General features: G+C 42.5%; 1 protein-coding gene across 8 annotated transcripts in view; it reads left to right on the top strand.

Annotated features, from left to right (window-relative positions):
• adgrl1a (adhesion G protein-coupled receptor L1a) overlaps positions 1 to 16798 on the top strand; it is a 182908-nt gene extending 166110 nt beyond the window's left edge. For 7 of the 8 annotated variants that reach the window (XM_086085997.1, XM_086085989.1, XM_086086004.1 and 4 more), the window contains 9 exons: positions 1315 to 1535; positions 1778 to 1844; positions 2045 to 2136; positions 3071 to 3239; positions 3437 to 3592; positions 4867 to 4963; positions 7522 to 7644; positions 11673 to 11690; positions 11776 to 16798. In XM_086085997.1, the coding sequence (XP_085942123.1) occupies positions 1315 to 1535; positions 1778 to 1844; positions 2045 to 2136; positions 3071 to 3239; positions 3437 to 3592; positions 4867 to 4963; positions 7522 to 7644; positions 11673 to 11690; positions 11776 to 12671 (1839 nt within the window). In that variant the 3' untranslated portion in view covers positions 12672 to 16798. The remainder of the gene's footprint in view (positions 1 to 1314; positions 1536 to 1777; positions 1845 to 2044; positions 2137 to 3070; positions 3240 to 3436; positions 3593 to 4866; positions 4964 to 7521; positions 7645 to 11672; positions 11691 to 11775) is intronic. The other variant, XM_086085981.1, reaches the window with a different exon arrangement.
• The last annotated feature ends 2966 nt before the right edge of the window (positions 16799 to 19764 follow it).

Below are 19764 nucleotides of genomic sequence, written 5' to 3'. Positions count from 1 at the left end.
CATGCCCCTAAAGCCTACGGGTGACTTTAGAATCACCCCTGAAAACCTGAAGTTTCCCTGGAAATTCAACAACATTGTCAATGTCTACTAAATAATTGATATCTCAGCTCCTGAAACAGGACAACATTCCACTGCTTACACCTGTGGCGTTCACACAAACCTAAGTTTATTCATATAAACCTTCAATATATTTTTGTAAATCAACAAACAACTGTGTCGCATCTGCGGGTATATTTACCTTAGGTAGTTATTCGTCGTCCATTCTGCTACAAAGCCATATACATTTTCAACATCCTCATTTTCTAAACACATACGTATTTCTTAACAATATGCCACTGTTGACTCGTTACACTGATTTAAATTCCTCCGGTGCCGTCGTTAATCGCTGTCATTTATTTCATAACTCCCGCGAATCTGCGTCAGCCATTGAATGCTCGAATAAAATTCCAAGACATGCCACGAGGCCCACGTCACCCTCTCGTGTATATTCTGATGCATTTGATCGGCTAAGGGACCAAGAATTGGTCAAAACAAAACAAAATGATATATCCATCCGCTTTCCCGACTTTAAAGGTAGAAGAGCACTAGAGCGCTGCTGGCTCTACTGGTAGAAACGCGGTAATGCGCTCCCGGCTTTAATAGGTTAAAAGGGGTGTCAAACCCAAAAATTTCCTTTCCGATAATATGGTCTATGTAGCTAGATATGGTATTCTGATTAATATTGTGTTTGTGGAATATGAATAAAGCAGCAAAATCCACCCATTTGTATCCATCTCATGGGGCGGCCATTTTGCCATTTGCTGTCCACTGAAAATGGCTTCACAGTTGCTCAGGGCTCAGGTAATGACCAATCACGGCTCTACTTGTCAATGTCACATGATCAGATTCAGAAAACAAGTGAGTCTCACTCGTGATTGGTCGTTTTCGGAGCCCGAAGCAACTGTGATGCCATTTTCAGTCAAGATGTCAAGAGTTTGAATTTGACGGGTTAATTGTAAACACAGCTGAGTTCCAAGAGTGTGCACACTTGTGCAACCACATTACTTCTTTTATTTACTTTTACTTTTCTATTCAAAATTATTTCTAAATTTAGTTGTAATGATTTATCTTGGTCTCTTTTTTTTACATCACAAAAATTGCATTTGAACAGGGGTGTGTAGACTTTTCATATCCTCTTAAAATCAGCCAGGATTCTCCTTTTTTTTTCCTCCTCCCAAACGAAATGACTGCAGTTTTGCCTCTCTTCTGTCCTCTCCACTTGAATTTCCTCCCTGCTCTGCCTCCTCCAATCTCTTTCTTCCCTCCCGGCTTCAGATCGCCTGTCCCATTTTTGCCGGACTCCTGCATTTCTTCTTCCTGGCCGCCTTCTCGTGGATGTGTCTGGAGGGCGTGCAGCTCTATCTCATGCTGGTGGAGGTGTTTGAGAGCGAGTACTCCCGCAAAAAGTACTACTACCTGTGCGGCTACTGCTTCCCCGCGCTGGTGGTGGGCATCTCGGCGGCCATAGACTACAGGAGCTACGGGACCAAGAAAGCGTACGTGCTGAGACGGGCCCTCTTTTTTTTTTTTTTTTTTTTTTTGCACCTGCTGATTGAGAAGTAGCTCCGGCAGGGAGCATAATATCCCGCGCCTCCCCACAGACCGGCCTCCGTGAATACACTTAGCCAAACGCCTGATGATTAGCCTTCATATAATAATCCGGCGAGACAGACAAATAGCGTGTGACTGTTTGAGCTCACTTCGGTCTAATTCCCTTCTCCTCTGTGTGCCACTCCAGATGCTGGCTGCGGGTGGATAACTACTTCATCTGGAGCTTCATTGGACCCGTTTCATTTGTTATTATGGTATTAGCTTTACTGTCTGCCAGCGTGATGGCTCATTCTTTCTCTCTCGTGTGCGCTTTCGATATTGCACAGTCAAACCTGAAGAGTATCTCATGGCACTTTGGTTGAGGTTATGGAGAGTGCAAAGGCGGGCGTTTTGCCCCACGCTCTGCTGCACTTTTATTTGATCGGTCTCTTTCTCTCTCTCTTTCTTGTCTTAGCTCAACCTTGTTCTGCTGATGATCACTTTACACAAGATGATTCGAAATTCATCGGCGCTCAAGCCTGACTCCAGCCGTCTGGATAGCATCAAGTGAGATGGACTTTTCAGATCAAGTTTTTAGCTATTTGTATTACAGGAGCACCTCTAAGGACGAACACCACGCTGAAGTGGTTCAGAATTCAAAATAGTTGTCCCCCATAAGAAGTATGGAAACCCAAATAGTGACTGGCACTGAACCCTAAATTGCATCCAAGTTGCCATTGTAAATGAGAAATTGTTCTTGATCGCCTTACCTGGTTCAACAAAATAAATGATCATCATGCGGTGGCAGCAAACACCACTCAACTTAAACTTCACAACACATAGCAGTTTGACAGTAAACAATTCTTTAGAAAGAGGGTTCAAGCTGTTTATTACCACTCACCGTTGAAGTTTACTGTCAAAGAAAACATACAATAGACAGGTGTCAGGTACACTTGTGTATTTTAAATGACCACAGATCTTTGCCTTCCGCTAGCCTAATGCTAACACACAATGTAAAACGCCATACATGTATTAAAAAATGGCATCACTTTCCTTGACAGACAATATAATATAAGTCACAAACACGTATTCTGTATTCTTTGTGATAAATGACTCGTATTACTGCAGCTTACAGAGCAGTTGTGACCGTTTCTATGTTTATCTGTATATCTCATTATACTCCCATTACTGGCCAAGGCATGCACACACACCATAAGGAGCAAGGAGTGAGAAAATTAACCGCAAATGATCCCCATGTAACTTCTGTAAAAGTTCTTCTTTAAAAACCCATTAAAGGGACAAAAAAAATGTGTTATTGGTTAACAAGCCTTTAAAATTTTAAGGGATTAAAAAAAAAGACATTAAAGAATATAAAAAATAAGGCTCCAAAATCCTGAAAAATAGTGACCACCTTGCACCTGCAGGACTGTTGAGCATGCCTTAACTTTCCATGAAGCCTTCTTCTGGACTGATTGTGACGTGATGACGTGCTGTCTTCCAGGGCGTGGGTGTTGGGCGCCATCACCCTGTTGTTCCTTTTGGGGCTGACGTGGGCGTTCGGCCTGATGTTCATCAACGAGAATTCACTGATTATGGCGTACCTCTTCACCACCTTCAACGCCTTCCAGGGCATGTTCATTTTCATCTTCCACTGCGCTCTTCAGAAAAAGGTACTTGATAAGGTTACGATTTTGCCACATTCCTGCAGCCACGGCGGTTTCTCCCAAACTCACTCACTCAATTTTCTACAAAAAATGACTAGAACAAAAATCCTCTTATCAAGAAACACACCTTAAAATTGACACCTGTGTTCATTTTCTGCTGATTTACAAACATTCTGTTGCGCCGCGTCACTCTTGTATTACAGGTCCACAAGGAGTACAGTAAGTGCCTGCGTCATTCCTACTGCTGCAACCGTGCGTCCACCAGCAGCTCCCACGGTGCCATGAAGAACTCTGGCCTGCGCGCCAACAACCGTTACTACAGCGGCAGCCAAGCTCGCCACGCGGCAGCCCACAGACAGGTGCAGGCAAGACGGACGCACTGTACACATGCTTTTTCATGACACGCGCTCTCACTTTTATTTCTCCTTTTTCACATCCGCCAGGCGTCATCGTTCCCCGCCGAGCTCAGAAATAGTGTGGAAAATGAAAAGTGGCTCTTACTGGTGTTATTGTGTTTCACCTGAAATGGAATGGATTGGACGCGCTTTATTTTTGCAAGCAAATTTGAGTCATAACAGGATAAATAGCGCCGTAAATCAGGAAATATATACACAGGCTTTTTTGCTTGCAAGCGGTGTTGAGTAAAATGAACCCACTTAACCCACTTAAAAATGTTATAATTTAAAGTTGTCATAAACGATGAAAATAAAATGGGTCTGTATCCTGGCAGGTTTGACCTAGGGCTATGAAAATTGGGAGGCACGTGAAGCACCCTGAGACCTACAAAAAAAGTCAATAGAAGCCATATCCTAACATGTCCAGAAAGTGAGCTATTAGTTTTTGAATGTACAATTTTGTACAATTTTCCTAGACAATGGACATGGCTGTATATGTTATCCAATAAAAAAAAAAATGTATTCAAGAAATTGTTTGTTGTCACAGGACTTTTTGCCGGGGGATGTGAGGACTAAATGGCCTCATTAAACTCAACTGAATCACTTAATAAAAAGCAGAAGTTTGGAAGGTAGTGAGCATTTCTTCAAAAAGAGGATTACAGCTATTTATTGCCACTCCTACTTAAAGTTCACTGCCAAACTAAACAAAAAACAAGGGTGGATATTTGATTACAAACAGTGGAGCAACACATGTAGCCATGAATTGCATTGTTTTTTACTAAGAGGTGTCACAGTAATCAAGACTAACACAAAAGATTGTTGCATTGTATTGTTTCTCATTTGATAGTTCAATGAGCAATTTCATATGCTTTAAAACCGGTTAAAAGGTATTTGTGTGTGACCAGGACATTTTCCTTGCTAAAACATATTTGGTCTCCACTTTTTGTACTAAACAATCAGGCAACACGCAGCATGGGAAACATGCGCAATTGTACCAGACAATAAAGAGTGTTTTTCATAATGGGACTGTATCAGCTACTGCAATCATATCTGGCACGTCTTACAGTTATTTGGTCCTCTCGTAATGACATGACATTGCCTTGTCGTCATCTCTTATACTTGTAGCAAACCCCGCAGCTGTGATTACAGCATCCCCACAGAGCTATAAAAGCCCCCCACCATCACCACCACGCGCTTCTGTTTTTTTTTTTCTCACCCTGCGCCGCTCCTTCCCTCAGAGTCGAATCCGCCGCATGTGGAACGACACGGTTCGGAAGCAGACAGAGTCTTCCTTCATGGCGGGGGATATCAACAGCACGCCCACGCTCAACCGTGGTGAGTTCTCCTGCTATCGCACCCACAACCACACTTCAGTACAGTTTGCTGATGGAGATGTAGTATTGTGTCACAAAAGCTGTTGAGCTGAAACCGTGACATATTCACCATGACGTCACATGTACTTCTGGGGGCTACCACTATTAAACAAGTCCTTTTCTGTTATCTGACCAGGGCAGAGCGATTGAGAAAACAAGCTAAATGGCTTGCATGATGATTTTAGTCTTGTTCTCTATATTGCCCAAGTTTGAATGTGTGAAGTGTCAGTGACACAATACTCGTTTGAAAGCAAAATGGGGATAGCGTGCTCGAGTTAATGTTAGCTACCGGGCTAGCCATTATGTTTGGCTAAATTGCTCAAAGACAACCCAATCAAACATCTCTTATTTATGAATACGTGTGAGAAAACGACTTCCGCAAACCCAATGATGGAGGTTTGGTTTCTAGCAGGGCTGGACTGGCCATCTGGCATATAGGGCAGATGCCCGGTGGTTCGGCCTCTTTTCCACTCTGTCTCTTTAGAAGTGGTTAATCTACCCCCAAGCAGTCTTACAGTCTTTTTTTAATAACCCAAAGAAAAACGACATAAACATTTGGCGTTGAAGCCCCAAACACAAGTTTTTGTCATTGTTTACACTTGAAGACAGCAGTTGTCAATCACTTTTTTCCAACCTAGAAGTATCTTGGCACAAGTTGTTTCCAAACATTATAAAATGCTGTTACCTTCTGTTAAATCTCAACTAAGCTGTATTTGTAGAGCATCCAAAAATAAGAACAGCTGAAAAAAGTGCTGTACGTGAATACAAATTGAACCAAAAAAAAAGACAATTGAACAAAACATAAAAACAGTAACAAATGGATAAAAAGCCGGTAAAATAAAGGCTCACATCACGGCAAGGCCTCGAGAAATAAAAATGGGTTTTAAGGTGGGTTTGAAAAATGAATAGCGAAGGAGCTTGTCTAATATGCACTGGGAGGTCATTCCATAGTGTGGGAACACTAACAGAAAACAAAATAAAATTCCCTCTGTGCTCTTCTGGGAGAGCAGCTGGTCAGCTAACTTGAGACACAGAACAGGATTGTGGAGACCATTTCTGGATTTAAAAATTGCAGTCTTAAAATAATTGTAAACTGCTCACTCTCAGTGTTTTAAATTGTATTTATTTGTTTATTTATTTAAATGAGGTGCCTTCGGGGACCACCATATCCCTTCATCCATTTTATTTAGTACTAGTCATCATCTTTAGGCTGGAGTTGATCCCAGCTTATTTTAGCAGAAAGGAAGGCGGGGGGTGGGGGGGGCACAGCGTTGATCGGTTTCCAGTCAATCACGGGGAACATATAGACAGTCAACCATTCGCCCTCACGTTCTCCCTTTTAATGACAATTTACTGTCTTAAATAAATCTCGCATGCTGTTGGAATGTGGGAAGAAGCCAGAGTAACAGTAGAAAAGTACAGTGACATACACAGTGCATGGTCTGTGACCGGCTGGCGACGAGTCCACGGTGTACTATTGAAAACAAAAAAACAAAAAAGGGATAGATGGGGGTTAAATGTGGCCTGCCAGCACCAACCAAAACAAAAGGAGCCGCAATTGAGAATCTCCTTCATCTCTTTGAGTTTGCTACTTGACTGTGTGTGTGATGCACAACAATTTTCTGGTGTGTCCTGGAAGCAAGGTGCTCATGACACACACACGCACAAATGATTTCCTTTGGCCTACTTTCTCTCCCCACTTCAATCTGGTAGCTCGGGTATTCCTAAGAGGACATCACAGGGAGCGTATCCACATTAATTTGGTGGTGTTTGCCTCTTCGCGAGAAAAAAAAAAAAAAGAAAAGTCTGGCGAGAGGAAGTATGAAAATGCGGTTGAAGCGACATAAGAGAACAAGCCAACGAAAGTAGAAAGCAGGAGGCGAGCTTTGCCAGAGGCTTTGAGGGAGGAGGGGAAATGATGAATAAATAGCAGAGCGTGAGTGCTTATTTTTATTTTCCACGTGATGAAGGCGAGGGCAGGCCGTACCTGCAGCCCGCACTTAGCGTCTGCGCGCGCTCCGTCATGCTGTCCTGTTTTTAATTTCATGGCATTTCTGCTCGCACTCGCCTCCAGCCTTTTACACAACATCCTCCCTCTGCCTTCACTTCTATTTGTCTTTTTGGTGGCATTCACATTTTCAGTGTAAAATTAACTGTGTTTCAATGGCTGCACTCCGGGACTACATAATGGCATGCATTACAGTTCCCCGCCCTCCACACCCGCCCCCCTTCCTGTCTTCACTGTTGAGAGCCAAAGGGAAACAAATGGCAATAACGGCAAACAGTAACTTTGCCTTTCGATTGTGTTTTTTACTCAAAGGTTACAATCAGGAGGCAGTGAAATGACTCCATAAAACAGCGCTGTAACAAAAACAGCTCCATTTGGAGCAACTGTAAACATTTGTGCCATTTCAGGTGTTATTACCCAGCGCCATGCACTGGGCTTGATTTGCATGCATTCAATGCAAAGAGCCCATTTATGATGATGCATGTGGATGTTTTGTCGTTGTTATATTACAGCAGCCATGGGTAACCACCTCCTGGCCAACCCGGTGTTGCAGACTCGCAGTGGCACGTCTCCTTACAACACGCTGCTGGCTGAGAGCTTCACCCCACCCTCACCTGGCGTCTTTAACTCCACAGGTTAGCACCTATATACACACACACACACACACACACACACACCAAGGTTATTTTAGTTAACGAAAACGAACAAAAAAATTAAACTAAACAATTTCGTTAGGGAAATAAAATAACGAAAATGCTTCCAAAAAAACTAAACTAACTTAAACTACAAAAAGTAACTTTTATTATGATTATTATATGAATTATTAATATTTAATGTATGAGTCTTTGGGGATGATTTTAAATGTGACTTATTTTGATATTGACCGGAATAAGGACGGGGATTTTTTTTTTTACTTTATTAAATAATTTTAATTCACAATCAAAAATCAGGTACATCAAACCAGTACCTTTCAACACATTGAAAGTGTGTCATGCAGAAGTGACGTCATCTAGCAGCAGCCAATCGAAAAGCACCTTCAGATGACGTCACTCTTAGGCGGCAATTTTTCATGCTTGACTTTTGGCTCCAATGGCTCGGTTTGCCTGCTTTTTCTATTTAATTCAGCCGAAATGCATCATTAGGGAAGAAATCTTATTTTACCATGATGTTTTTAAAAAATGTGTTTTAAAAAACAACAACTAAAACTGAAACTAACTAAAACTAAGCATTTTTAAATAACTAAAACTAATAAAAGCTAACAGAACCACCCCGAAAACTAATTAAAACTAGCTACATTTAAAAAACAAAACTAACTAAAATGAAAATTGTAAAACTATAATAACCCTGACACACACACACTCTCTATCTTTCATTATGATTATCATTGTGTTGAATGAAAACAAAACATTTTCAAACATTTGCCTCGCCATCAGAAAACTATGATCAACATTTTGGTTACGGACTAAACCAGCCCATATCCCACTGAGCGGCGCCGGCTTGTGTGTTGCCGTTTCATCAGGTTTCATTCAAGACTGCAAAACGTAAAGACGTTCATAATTTGATGGCGAGCATAAAAATGTGACTACTCAATAGTTGACTATTGCTACGGGTATCGGTTTGAAAAACAAAGTGGTATTGAGCATCATTTCCCCACAGTGTGTGCTGTGCGTTAACCGTCAAATGGATCCAACCAGGCTGCACAAAACAAACAGCCTGACTTTGCCATCTGGCGCTTTGTCTCGAATCGCAATCTGATGAGTAAAGTTTCACTGCGACTTTGACTGCCAGAAATCACAAGGGAGACACTTGTCGTCCCGTTGCTAAGCTGGATAATGAATCGCTGTGAATGCAAAAAAGAATGTAGCGTCGAAATCTGTCGCTTACTGAACAAGGTTTGGCAAAATTTGGTGGATTTCTTTTATTCAAATCCAGCCTCTGAAAGCAGCATAGTTCGTCACACTTTTGCAATGTAGCTGCACTCTGTTTTGCTGCAATTTCAATATAAAATCTGACGTACAAAATTGTGTTTATTTATGCAGACAGAAATGACAATAAAATGAATATGGTCCCGAGCCAAACTGCACATGCTTGAAATAAAAATGTATCATTATTAAATGATAAATTAACAGCTGTGAAGTCCCAGTCTGTTATGAACTTTACAATATTGCACAATATTGTAAATGATTCTCTAGAACTCTCATGAATTTAAAACTCAAGCCCTTGGATAGCTCATAATTCGCTACCGTAATCCTTCCCAAACAAAATTGGTTTTATTTATGTAATTTGCAATTTGATTTTATTCCTTTTGGAATCAATATAGTCTGATGCCACGTGCAGATGTTGTTTTTACCAAACCCTTTTAAAATTCAAATGTCCATTTAGCAGCCTTATTTGAAATTGCATGTTAGCGCTGACATTTTGCTGTTGCCGGGCGAAATGCCAAATACAGAACTAAAGCGAAGACTGGAACCCTGGTTAGCACATGGCATCATATCATAGCGATCACCAGCTATAGTACCCCGGAGTGACCGTGGGTGACGCATCAAGAGCAATTGGACCGAACTTTGACTTTCTGGCTTCATTACCAGTGCATTCGCACAATAAACATATTGGCCATTGTCCAGCGGCTGAAATGTGAGGCGCGGCGTCTCTCTTAAATATTTCAATGCTTCCCCCGACAAATACATCAAAGCCTGACAGCCTCAGACATTTTTAGAGGAGAGGAAGTAAGAAGAAGAGCTCTTCATTAGAATGTCTAATTACACTGCAATGGCACAGCCGAAGTAAAAGGCTGCTAAAAAAAAGGGCTGCTACAGTTATTAGCTGGACAGCTTTTATTAGGCTGCATTCGTAGATACACCAGTTGACGTGTTGTGAGGTTCATGACTGGTGAACAACTGACTCCTCCCCTCTGGAGTCGGACAAAACAAATGTGAACCCAAAAGAAAAGATTTTTATATTTAATGTTCTATGAAAGTCCCAATTATAGAATGACCCACTTCTTATATCATAACTGCATGCATGATGTTTGTAACAATCCATTCTTTTGACAAATTATGATTTCAGCCAAACACAGTTAACACAATTGAATAGAATATATCACTGGTGACTCCCGTTTCAAGATGGCGGCTAGGTCTGCACATCTTCAACCCATTGAGACTCGCTCTAGCGGTAGGGAAGTGCGCCGTGTTTCCCCGATGTATTGTGCCAATGGAGCAAAGCACTGCCACCTGCCAGCAGCAGCATGAGACTTTCTGGGTTCCGCTGTGCACTTTGAGTGGCTTTTCTTGCCAACAGAAAGACTAAATATTTCACTCACACTCATTAGACCAGGGATAGGCAAGCTCGGTCCTAGAGAGCCGCAGTCCTGCATGTTTTCGGTGTCTCCTGCCTCCAACCCTGGTGTTTCAAATCATCCGCTCATAATTACGTTCTGCAGGAGCCTCTCAGCTGTGTTCGAGGAGGGAGACATCAAAAACATGCAAGACTGCGGCTATCTCGGACCAAACTTGCCTACCCCTGCATGAGACAAACTGTTGAACATCAGCACGTGCAGTACATGTGTGATTAAACATGTATAATGGTCATATAAAGGCAAAAAAGCAATGTCTGTTGTGTAAGGGCTCCCGCCAGCTGCCAGTTTTGGCAATTCATTTGTGTATAGCCGCGGGAGGCAATCAAAGTGCAACGCCTCTGTTCCCTTGTCGACCATGTACTTGAACAGAAAATGCGTAAATTCAGCAAAAATGTTTTCATTTTTTTGATCATTGACATAATTGGATTGAGAGAGAAAAATCAACGTAAAGCATGGGCCAGATGACTTGAATGGAAAATAATTTCATTATAATCATTAGTCTTTTGTTTTTTACTCTTCACATGCAGTGAACGATGGGGGGCTCTGCCTCTCCTGCCTGCCCTGACTGCGTGTCCCTGATGCTAAGTTTAATTTTAAGACAGCATTATAGTAATACCTTGAATTTGTGTAAGTGATGGGTGGCGCTTTTGTAAAGGACATACGTCAGCCAATCTTTGTTAGTATGCTTTGCATATCCTTCCTCTACCAAGTCGTGGTGTTTGAAAAATTCCTAAAAGAGACGACTTTTTCGACAAGGGAATAAGTCGTTAGGCTTACTGACTGCTTGTAGTAGCAACAGGAAAGGGAGGGGTCGTGTTACTTTGTCTGCACTGATAACTCCAAACAAAGAAAAAACTAGCTAATACCGCTCATGATAAAACGGTATGCCTTGAAAACGGTAGCCAACCCATGCCTAATGACACCAAAACCCCAAAGACAGCCTATAAACTAAAATCAGCTCACATAAGGAGATAGTAGTGGATGTCAAATATTTTGTCCGTTTTCAGTGACCTAAAACCCTTTGAGGGTCAAACGTGTTCAATGTGGACAAAAGGCCAAAACTCATAGAAATATATCCGCTTTTTTAAATTATTCATGTTGGCATAAGTCAGTGCTTGAATTGGCAAGTTCATTCCCGAGAACAAGGAAGACGCAAAGATGGCTAAAGAGGCTGATAGATTTTTCATTCCATTAAGGGTGGCCATTTAAAAATCTTTAAAAATGAATTGATCAAGTTAATGTTGCATTAAATGACACTTCCCGTTTTTCATTATTTCTGCTTCATACGGCATTCTCTTGGATGGACAGGAACTTTCCGAGATCCAAGTAAGTGTCTTCGGTCCTTACATTTGTGCTTAGATTTTGTTGATTTCAATGTCCAAACTGGTTCCTGTCCTGTGTTTGGATCCAGAGATCACATCCAAGACCCGCGACCCCTGCGGAATGGAGACCCTGCCGCTGAACGGCAACTTCAACAACAGCTACTCCCTGCGTGCCGGTCCGGGGGGTGGCGGCGGTGGCAGCTGTGACTTCCTGAGCAGTGGCGGCGGGGGTGGAGACAGCCCTCCGCCTCTGCTCAACCCACGCGGCTCGGACACGCTGGGTGGCGGAGGCGCCCGACGGAATCTCTCCGACGCAGCGGCCTTCGAAAAGATGATCATCTCTGAGCTGGTGCACAACAACCTGCGAGGCGGGGGCGTGAGTGTGGGCGGTGGAAACGTAGCAGGGGGCGACGGCGGGGATAGGGTGTGCGGAGGCCTGGCCGGGGGGCACCCCCGAGGAGCCGCCGGACCCGAATTGGGCGACCAAGACGATGACTTTCTGAGGGATGGCAGGCAGCGCACGCCGCAAGATGTGGAGCTGCTGTACAAAGCGCTGGAAGAGCCCCTGCTCCTACAACGAGCCCAGTCCGTCCTCTACCAGAGCGACCCGGAGGAGTCGGAGAGTTACACGGCCGACCTCACCGAGAGTCTCGGCCACAGCGGTCAGAGTTCTAGTGGACAGACAGGCAACAGAGCGCCGGACTCTCCCGCCCGGGACTCCCTGTACACCAGCATCACCAACCTGCGAGACTCTCCCTACCCCGACAGCAGTCCCGAGCCCCTGGAAGTGGTGCCCCGATCGGCCCAGCCCCCCGAAGAACTGTACTACAGCTCCGGGAGGCCCGCCTTGGGCTCTCGCGGCGCCCCCATGCAGACCTTCTACCAGGCCCAGCCCAGAAGGCCGAGCGGGGACCATGTGCACCAGGCTCAGGAGGCCGCCCACAACGAGGGCGACGGACAGATGCAGCTGGTCACCAGTCTGTGACCGGAGCCCGCAGAAGGAAGTTCGGGGACTCAAGTGAGGGCCAGAGTTGCCTCCTAGCCTACGTCGTCCTCGTCACTTCCTGCTTGTTTGGTTGCCTTTCTTTCTCTTAACTTTGACTGAACCAATAGAAGAGACAAACAGAGTGACCTTCAGGTCCCCAGAAGACGCCTTTGACTTTTTAAGGAACATCGATCCAAGCCGAGTCCTACCCGGTTCCTTTGGTACCTTAAGGCCAAGTCCAGCACTCTGAATGTACCGACCGCCGGCCACACTTTCCCCCCCTTAGGATCTCTCAAAAGTTCTGGAATGTTTCTGGAGGCGAGACTATCATTTTCTATTTGCTCAGTTATTTACCCTTTCGTACCGATCATCATTTGCTAGTTAGCTGTGGAGACGAGTGGAGTCTAGTATGCCGTTAGGAGCAAAAAATGTCTCACAGGAAAGCTCTTCATTGTTGCCAAAAAAAAATCTCTATTATTGAGCCAGAACAACAGAAATGCAACACACACACACAGACGCGTATCCAGAAGTGCTCATTATTGAACATTACAAATGAAAACAGTTCTCCATCTTCAGTTGAGGACGAGTTTGCCTTCTTTTTGTGGATCAGAGGTGGAGGTACTCCCCTCACCCCCCCCCCCCCCCCGCTCCCCCTCCCAGAACCTTTTCACCCGCTGCCCCTCTCTGCCTGTTTGCTTTTTAGGCATTCCAAAACATGACTGCCTTGCTATCGTTTTTTGCTTAGAATATTCATTTTGTTGACTTTGGATTTGCATCTTGGGGAAGGTGCCGCGCTCCCCGCCCCTCCTGTACTTGCTGTGTTAGAGCCTAGCCAGCCGAAGTGGACTTTTGTCTCCTGTGTGTGGTTGTGACCGACGACACTATAAACATATGTGTACATACGAGAACCGCAGCGTGATTCTGCTTTATTCCTACAGTGTAAATAAATACGGACGACGGCCAGATGATCAAAAGCAACAAACGTAAGAGACGCAATGAGAAATGACTTCTTGTACTTGCAACAAAAGAGGAAAATAAAATGTTTCTTTTTGGGGGGAGTTTGTGACCCTTAGCCTGCAGTTTTTCTAGTAGGTGGTGTGAAGCTTTCTGAGCGAGTGGCCTGTAGTATAAATAAACTAAGGGGCTGCTTTGGGCCTCCTGGTCACTAGAAGGCCTCTCAAAAAACATGAGTAATCAAATTCTGGTTCGAGGGTTAGAGCCCCAAAGAAGGTTCGGGGGCATTGGTGAATGGCATCATCTTGGAGGACCATGAAAGCATATATTCATTTCATTCATTTTCACATTGAAAATATTATTTGGATATGGGAGCGTTGACCATTGGGGTTATAATAGCTAGTCTTTATTTATTTATTTACTTTTGTTTTTCAAATTAATTGAGTTTTAATTATTCAAGTTAAGTTGTTAGAGCAGATTTTTTCAAGCAATTCTTTTCACAAATATGCTTAGTTTTAGTTGAGCTTTTATTAGTCTTAGTTTGTGTTTTTCTATAAATACTGTATGTTAAGTATTTGTTGAGCGTAACGTAAAAAAAGTCATAAGTATTGTGTAATAAAACAATCTACAATTTACAAACGACTGTTTAACGTTACATCAGCTGTACACCTGCACAGTAATAGCGAACTAAATGCATTTAAAAATCAACATGAAAGCTCTTTTATAATAGACAAAAACAAAGGAAATTTCCACTACAATTATTCTACTTATAGTTGTTTTAAAAATGTAAAATGTAGTTTCCGTTATAATTTCTTCAAAAACACAAATTTTTATTTTATTTCATTTTTGAAAACGTTTTGGGGGGATTTTGATTTGCTTGTGTTAAGTACAAAAACCTTGTTTGACATACTGTGTATTAATCAAGACAAAAACAGAAACAAATATTTTGATCATGACCAGTACTGTTAATTTAGGACAGACAACACTGTGTCGTGGTGTAAAACGGCACTCAATCTTAACACGCCCAGCACACACCTGTAAGAAGTCCTTTCGGGCACTGTGGTGCCTTTGAGTGAAAGGGCAGGAAAAGGGAGGATGCGGCGCAAGATAAGAACGTAGGGAGAAATGTGTTTCTGAGTGTACTTGCGTAAGTGATACATTTGAGAGAAATGAGTTGTCAGGAGAGCGGCGAGAGAACAACCACTCCAATCGCAACCTCACTGACCTCGTCGAGCTAGCCGACTCCTCAGCTTTGTTTATCTCCCTTTTGATATGGTTTATTTATTGTTGGGATGTTTTCTTTTCCTAAAATATTTATTCACATTTGATTCATTCGTACCATTGCTTTTCCTTTTTTTTTAACGTACATCCTGTTCTTTTTTCTTTTCTTTTTTTGCGTGTAAGATGTGGCTGGAACGTGAGCAGGAAATAGGTGCATTTGCTGCTGTGGGACATTTGACTATCCCACTCGGGAAGATAGTCCACATGTTCAAAGCCGACGAGTACAAGAGGATTTGTCTTGATACTGTATTTTCATTGAGACCTGTCTGTATAGAAGAAGTATAAGAGGCAAATAATAGATGAGTTATTTCGTGTACAATAACATTGAATTGTTCATACCAATGATATCATAAATGTCAAACATATACTCAAGTGCAGTTAACTCAACATTTGTCATTTTACTGAACATTTACAATGCTATCTTCATCACAATTTTACTATCAGGGTTGGGAGGGTTACTTTATGTACTTAATGTAATCCATTACAGTTACAAGTTACCTGCTAAAAAAATGTAGTTAATAACGTAATCCAAGTACCATAATATTAAAGTAATGTAACTGGATTACTTTTGGATTACTCCAATATTGAGAATGCTCATGAAGACAAAATAAAAATAAATATCACCACAATATATATTCTATACAATGTGCCCCTGCTATTTGCGGGTGATAGGGACCCGGGCGGCCAACAAATAGCAAAAAGTCCTTGTGTAATTAAAAAGCATTTAGGCGATTGATTGATTGACATCAACTGCAAAATGAACTTTTATCCCAGTCACAAGTTTAGCCGTGTATATGTGGTGTATGATGTTTAAATAGTAAATTGGTGGGAGGAATATTTGTTTGAAAGGTGTATGCATGCCGCTGGACTCTCAGCTCAAACTTTCACTCCGAGTAAGTTCCAGTGAATACCGGTCGCCATTTCCTCCTCCCGTCCGTGAAGCTTTTTCAAACTGCCCGTGTGTGGAGGACGCGACGAGTCAGTTTGTTCGTCCTCACCTCCCCGACATGTAACAACGGTCCCACTCGCGCGGGCGTGCACGCGCTCGCTCTCTCTGTCTCTCTCTCTCGCCCTCCTCGTGTTATTTTATGACTTTATTTATTCTCACAAAATTACTTTTTTGTTTTTTAAATAAAAATGTATGATTTTTCTTGAATAATTTTATGACATTATTCTGATAGTGACTTTGTGTGTGCGTGTGTGTGTGCAGTCTTGTTTTTGTTACATAGTGTGGACAACATTTCGAGATTTCATAGGGTTGTGGGGCCCACCCGTCCATATGGGGCCATTTTGCTGGGCCCCACAAGTTTAGACCTCTTTTTGAGGGTCAGGACTTGGTTTTAGAGTTTAGGTTGGAATTGGGTTATGGTTGAGGTTAGGGTAAGGAATAGGGTTAGGCAATCAATTTTATGGTTGGGGTTAGGGGAATGGGCTAGAAAATGCATATGTGCATGCGTGAGTGTGTGTTTGTGTTTTTGTCGAAATAATCCATTGTAGGTGTTGGCTTTAAAATGCCTTATTACTGATATGATATAATTAATATTAATAATGTGCCTTGTAATAAGCTTGTAAATAATTAAAATATGAAGCTCTTGGCAAAATACAACATTGCTTTTTTTGTTTGTTAGTTTTTTTGTTGTTGCTAATGCATAGTAAATATTAAAGCAAATAGTGCAGTGCATACAAAAACCAGCTGAATTATTCACGTTGCAAAAGGGAACATGTGCAATCGCGCTTTAATGGAACGTAAGTTGGATCTGCAAGCGAGCCCTCAATATGCAGAGCAAATGTGACCCTGGTCAGTTGACAGCCAATGAATGCGTGTTATCAGACGGGGCTGAAAACAGCTCTCCTCATCTGCAGCCTAATTACCAGCATAATCACCACAATTAGCTCCTCTGTTATGATGTGCTGATGCTGATCTCCAGAGCTCGGGGTGAAACACCGTTTAGGCACCTTGGGCCTGATTTTGTCTTTCCCAGCACCTTCCCGAGCTCCCGTTTCTCCTCTCGTCTCATCCGCTTTTTTAATATCAGTCTCGGTAGGCTCCATTAGCGCCGCGCTTTCTATTGAGGGATGTTAATTTGTTTTGTCAAAAGCTTTGTTTATCCCGGATTAATATCTCAATAAACATAGGCTGCACATACTGTGCTAAATGATGATGATTATACAGGAGGAAGGCTGCGGCCCACGCTGTTGGTTGAGGCATTTTTTTTTTCTTACACTGGGGAACTTTCTCCTGCTTTCCAAACCTCTGATTACACTGAGGGATACTCATTTGTAGCAGTGCACTGCCCCCTCCCCACCGTGTACACGAATTACCTGTTTGTTCAAGCCTGCAGCTTATTGTCAGCGGGGAGCAAAGTGTGTTGATGTTCAGCACGCTGACGAGTCAGTTCACTTGCATTTGACCCCTTTTTGTTGCAGCGGAAGAACCGAGGAGTCGTTATGTTTCAAGGGCCTCTCGAAACAAGAACAGGTTCCTTGAAAGGCTCGCAGTCTGCATTGAAACTACGTCAACCACACAAATGTGCAAAAATTAATTACTGATAGAGTTTTATTCAGTCATGATTAAAGATGCCACGAGGATCATAAAGCATCAACGCCACTCTTCAAAAGTGTACTCAATCATGAACCCATGGACATAATTGACTACATTAAATAGGTAAATTATTCAACATGAGGTGTTAACATTTTCAACTCACCTTTTGGCATTGACACACAGAAATACAGGCGAATCGTGACAGGAACGTAGACCACCCGAGATATTTCTAGCTGCATCAGGCGCGAAACTCTGCCTTTGACTGTGCACAAGGTGCATTCAAGGACCGCCAACAAAGCAGAAAACCTCAAAAGCAGACAAAAATACCATCAATGAGTTAAACCAAACAACGGCAGCAACAAGATTGCATAAGATGGCGCCTGCTTTTATTAGAACAAAAACAGCGACTCGACAAGGAGAATAGATGTCTAGTAAAAAAATAAAATGTTGTGAATGTGCAGGGCTTCACAACTGAAAAGGGAAGAAAAACTCCACCATCATCAGAAGAACCTCTCGAAGCAATGCCCCCAATGGCATGGAGTCAATGTATGAAGCTGTACAGGAAAGAAGCTCGATTTCGAGGAGTAATTTGGGGAAGAGCTGATTACCCATTTTTTAGGCCTAAAAACACCCAATACTGTACAAAATTACTCATTTGTACTTTTCCAGAGCCTAGAAATGCCCAATACAGTAAAAAAAAATTAATAATAATAATGTTGTAAATACTTCTTTTTTTTTAATCTTGTAATGTTTGGAAAGTTTTAAGGATTATTCAAACTTATCTTGTAATGGGAGGAGAACAGCATGCATCTGGTTGTATTCCTGAGTCGTGATGTTAGCGCTTCCTTTTTCACTATTGTTCCAATTAGACGCCATAGATAAGGGCTGATAGATAAGTAGCGCCTGATGAAAATATAATATAATAAAAATATGTATTGTAGATATGACATGCCCCTTTTGGGCTACATGCTTACGGTGAGGCTAAGCTAACATTCGTGTACTAGACTATAAGCCTGTTTATATAACAAGAGCAGAACAATAAAGCTGGAAACATGTGACCAATCTGTCTGTTGATGGCACCACAACGCCATTTATTGCCGTTGAGGCGTATTGTGGCTAATTTTGGAAATAAGACTTAAAACATTTACTATGGAACGTAAAAACGTTTTGACTGCATGAGACATTGAATCCGGGGGTCCTTTAGGTCACACGCCATCAACCAGTGCTCAAGGTTTGCTGAGTGCTTCAAAATATGCTGCACTCTAAAAACAGTTGGGTCAAAAATAACCCAACTATGGCTCAAAAATGGACAGATCCTCTACTTGGGTCAAATTGACCCAACTTTGAGTTAAGAAATGGGTCTTTGAGTGTAAAAAAAATGGACAGAACCTTTACTTGGGTCAAAAAAAATGGGGTCATTTTGTATAAAACAACCCAGAAAGTTGGGTCAAATTGAGCCATAAAGTGGATCGGTCCATTTTTGATCCATAATTGAGAGAAGAAAAAGAGTGTGAGTTTCGTCATTGATGAATGCTGTGCACATTGGTCGGTCCAGATGGATGGACTTCAGTATGGTGAGTATTGGCGACCATGTCAGAAAGAGGCTGCAAAGTCACGTTTGAACTGGAATAATGTGGAGTGAGAGGGTACGCCCCTTTAAGGTGCCTGACGGTGTCAAAATGGCCCTGATCATTTCCTGCCACGCTATCAAAAGAAGAGCCGGGTGCTTTTGCGTCGCTGGAGAAGTCCCAAGAGAGGAGAGCATCGGTAGCAGCGCGGGTGGCGCAGCGATAGCCTGGGTTCGATCCGGAGGGGTGGGTGGTTGCATTTGTGGTGAGGCTGCATGTGGAGATAAGGAGATGGATGCGGCGCTTTGTCTCAAATGACTCTCAGTTGGTGGCTTGCAGCGCAGAGGTTATCACGTTGCGCTTCCAATGGAAAGCAGTAAAACAAATGGGCTTTGTTAGAGACAGAAAAATGTGATTGTCCTACCCTGTGAGGCCAAAGACGGTGCCGCGGTTAGATTTTTAAAGCGCTAGCTTATAGATGTCAGCCACCGTGGTTGAGAAACAGGGCAGGACTTAGGACTAAAAATACATCAATTTCAAGCTGCCCTAGAAATGACAAGTACACAATTACAGGTGTCAGAAAAAGTCCAGGACCGGTTTAGGTGCTGCTGGCTGCTGAACAATCACAGCTTGATTTGTGTTTATTAAAAATCCTTCATGGTTTTTTATAAACACAAAATGGACCTCACCAATAATTCAATAATTGCTCCACAATTTGAGCAGTGAATAAGAGGATTGAATAGAAAAC

Source organism: Leptonotus elevatus, chromosome 1 (genome assembly GCF_054856555.1).
Source record: "Leptonotus elevatus isolate MCC_2025b chromosome 1, RoL_Lele_1.0, whole genome shotgun sequence".
NCBI lineage: Eukaryota > Metazoa > Chordata > Actinopteri > Syngnathiformes > Syngnathidae > Leptonotus > Leptonotus elevatus.
The sequence above is the reverse complement of the archived record's forward strand: the minus strand, read 5'-3'. Positions and strand labels throughout refer to the sequence as shown.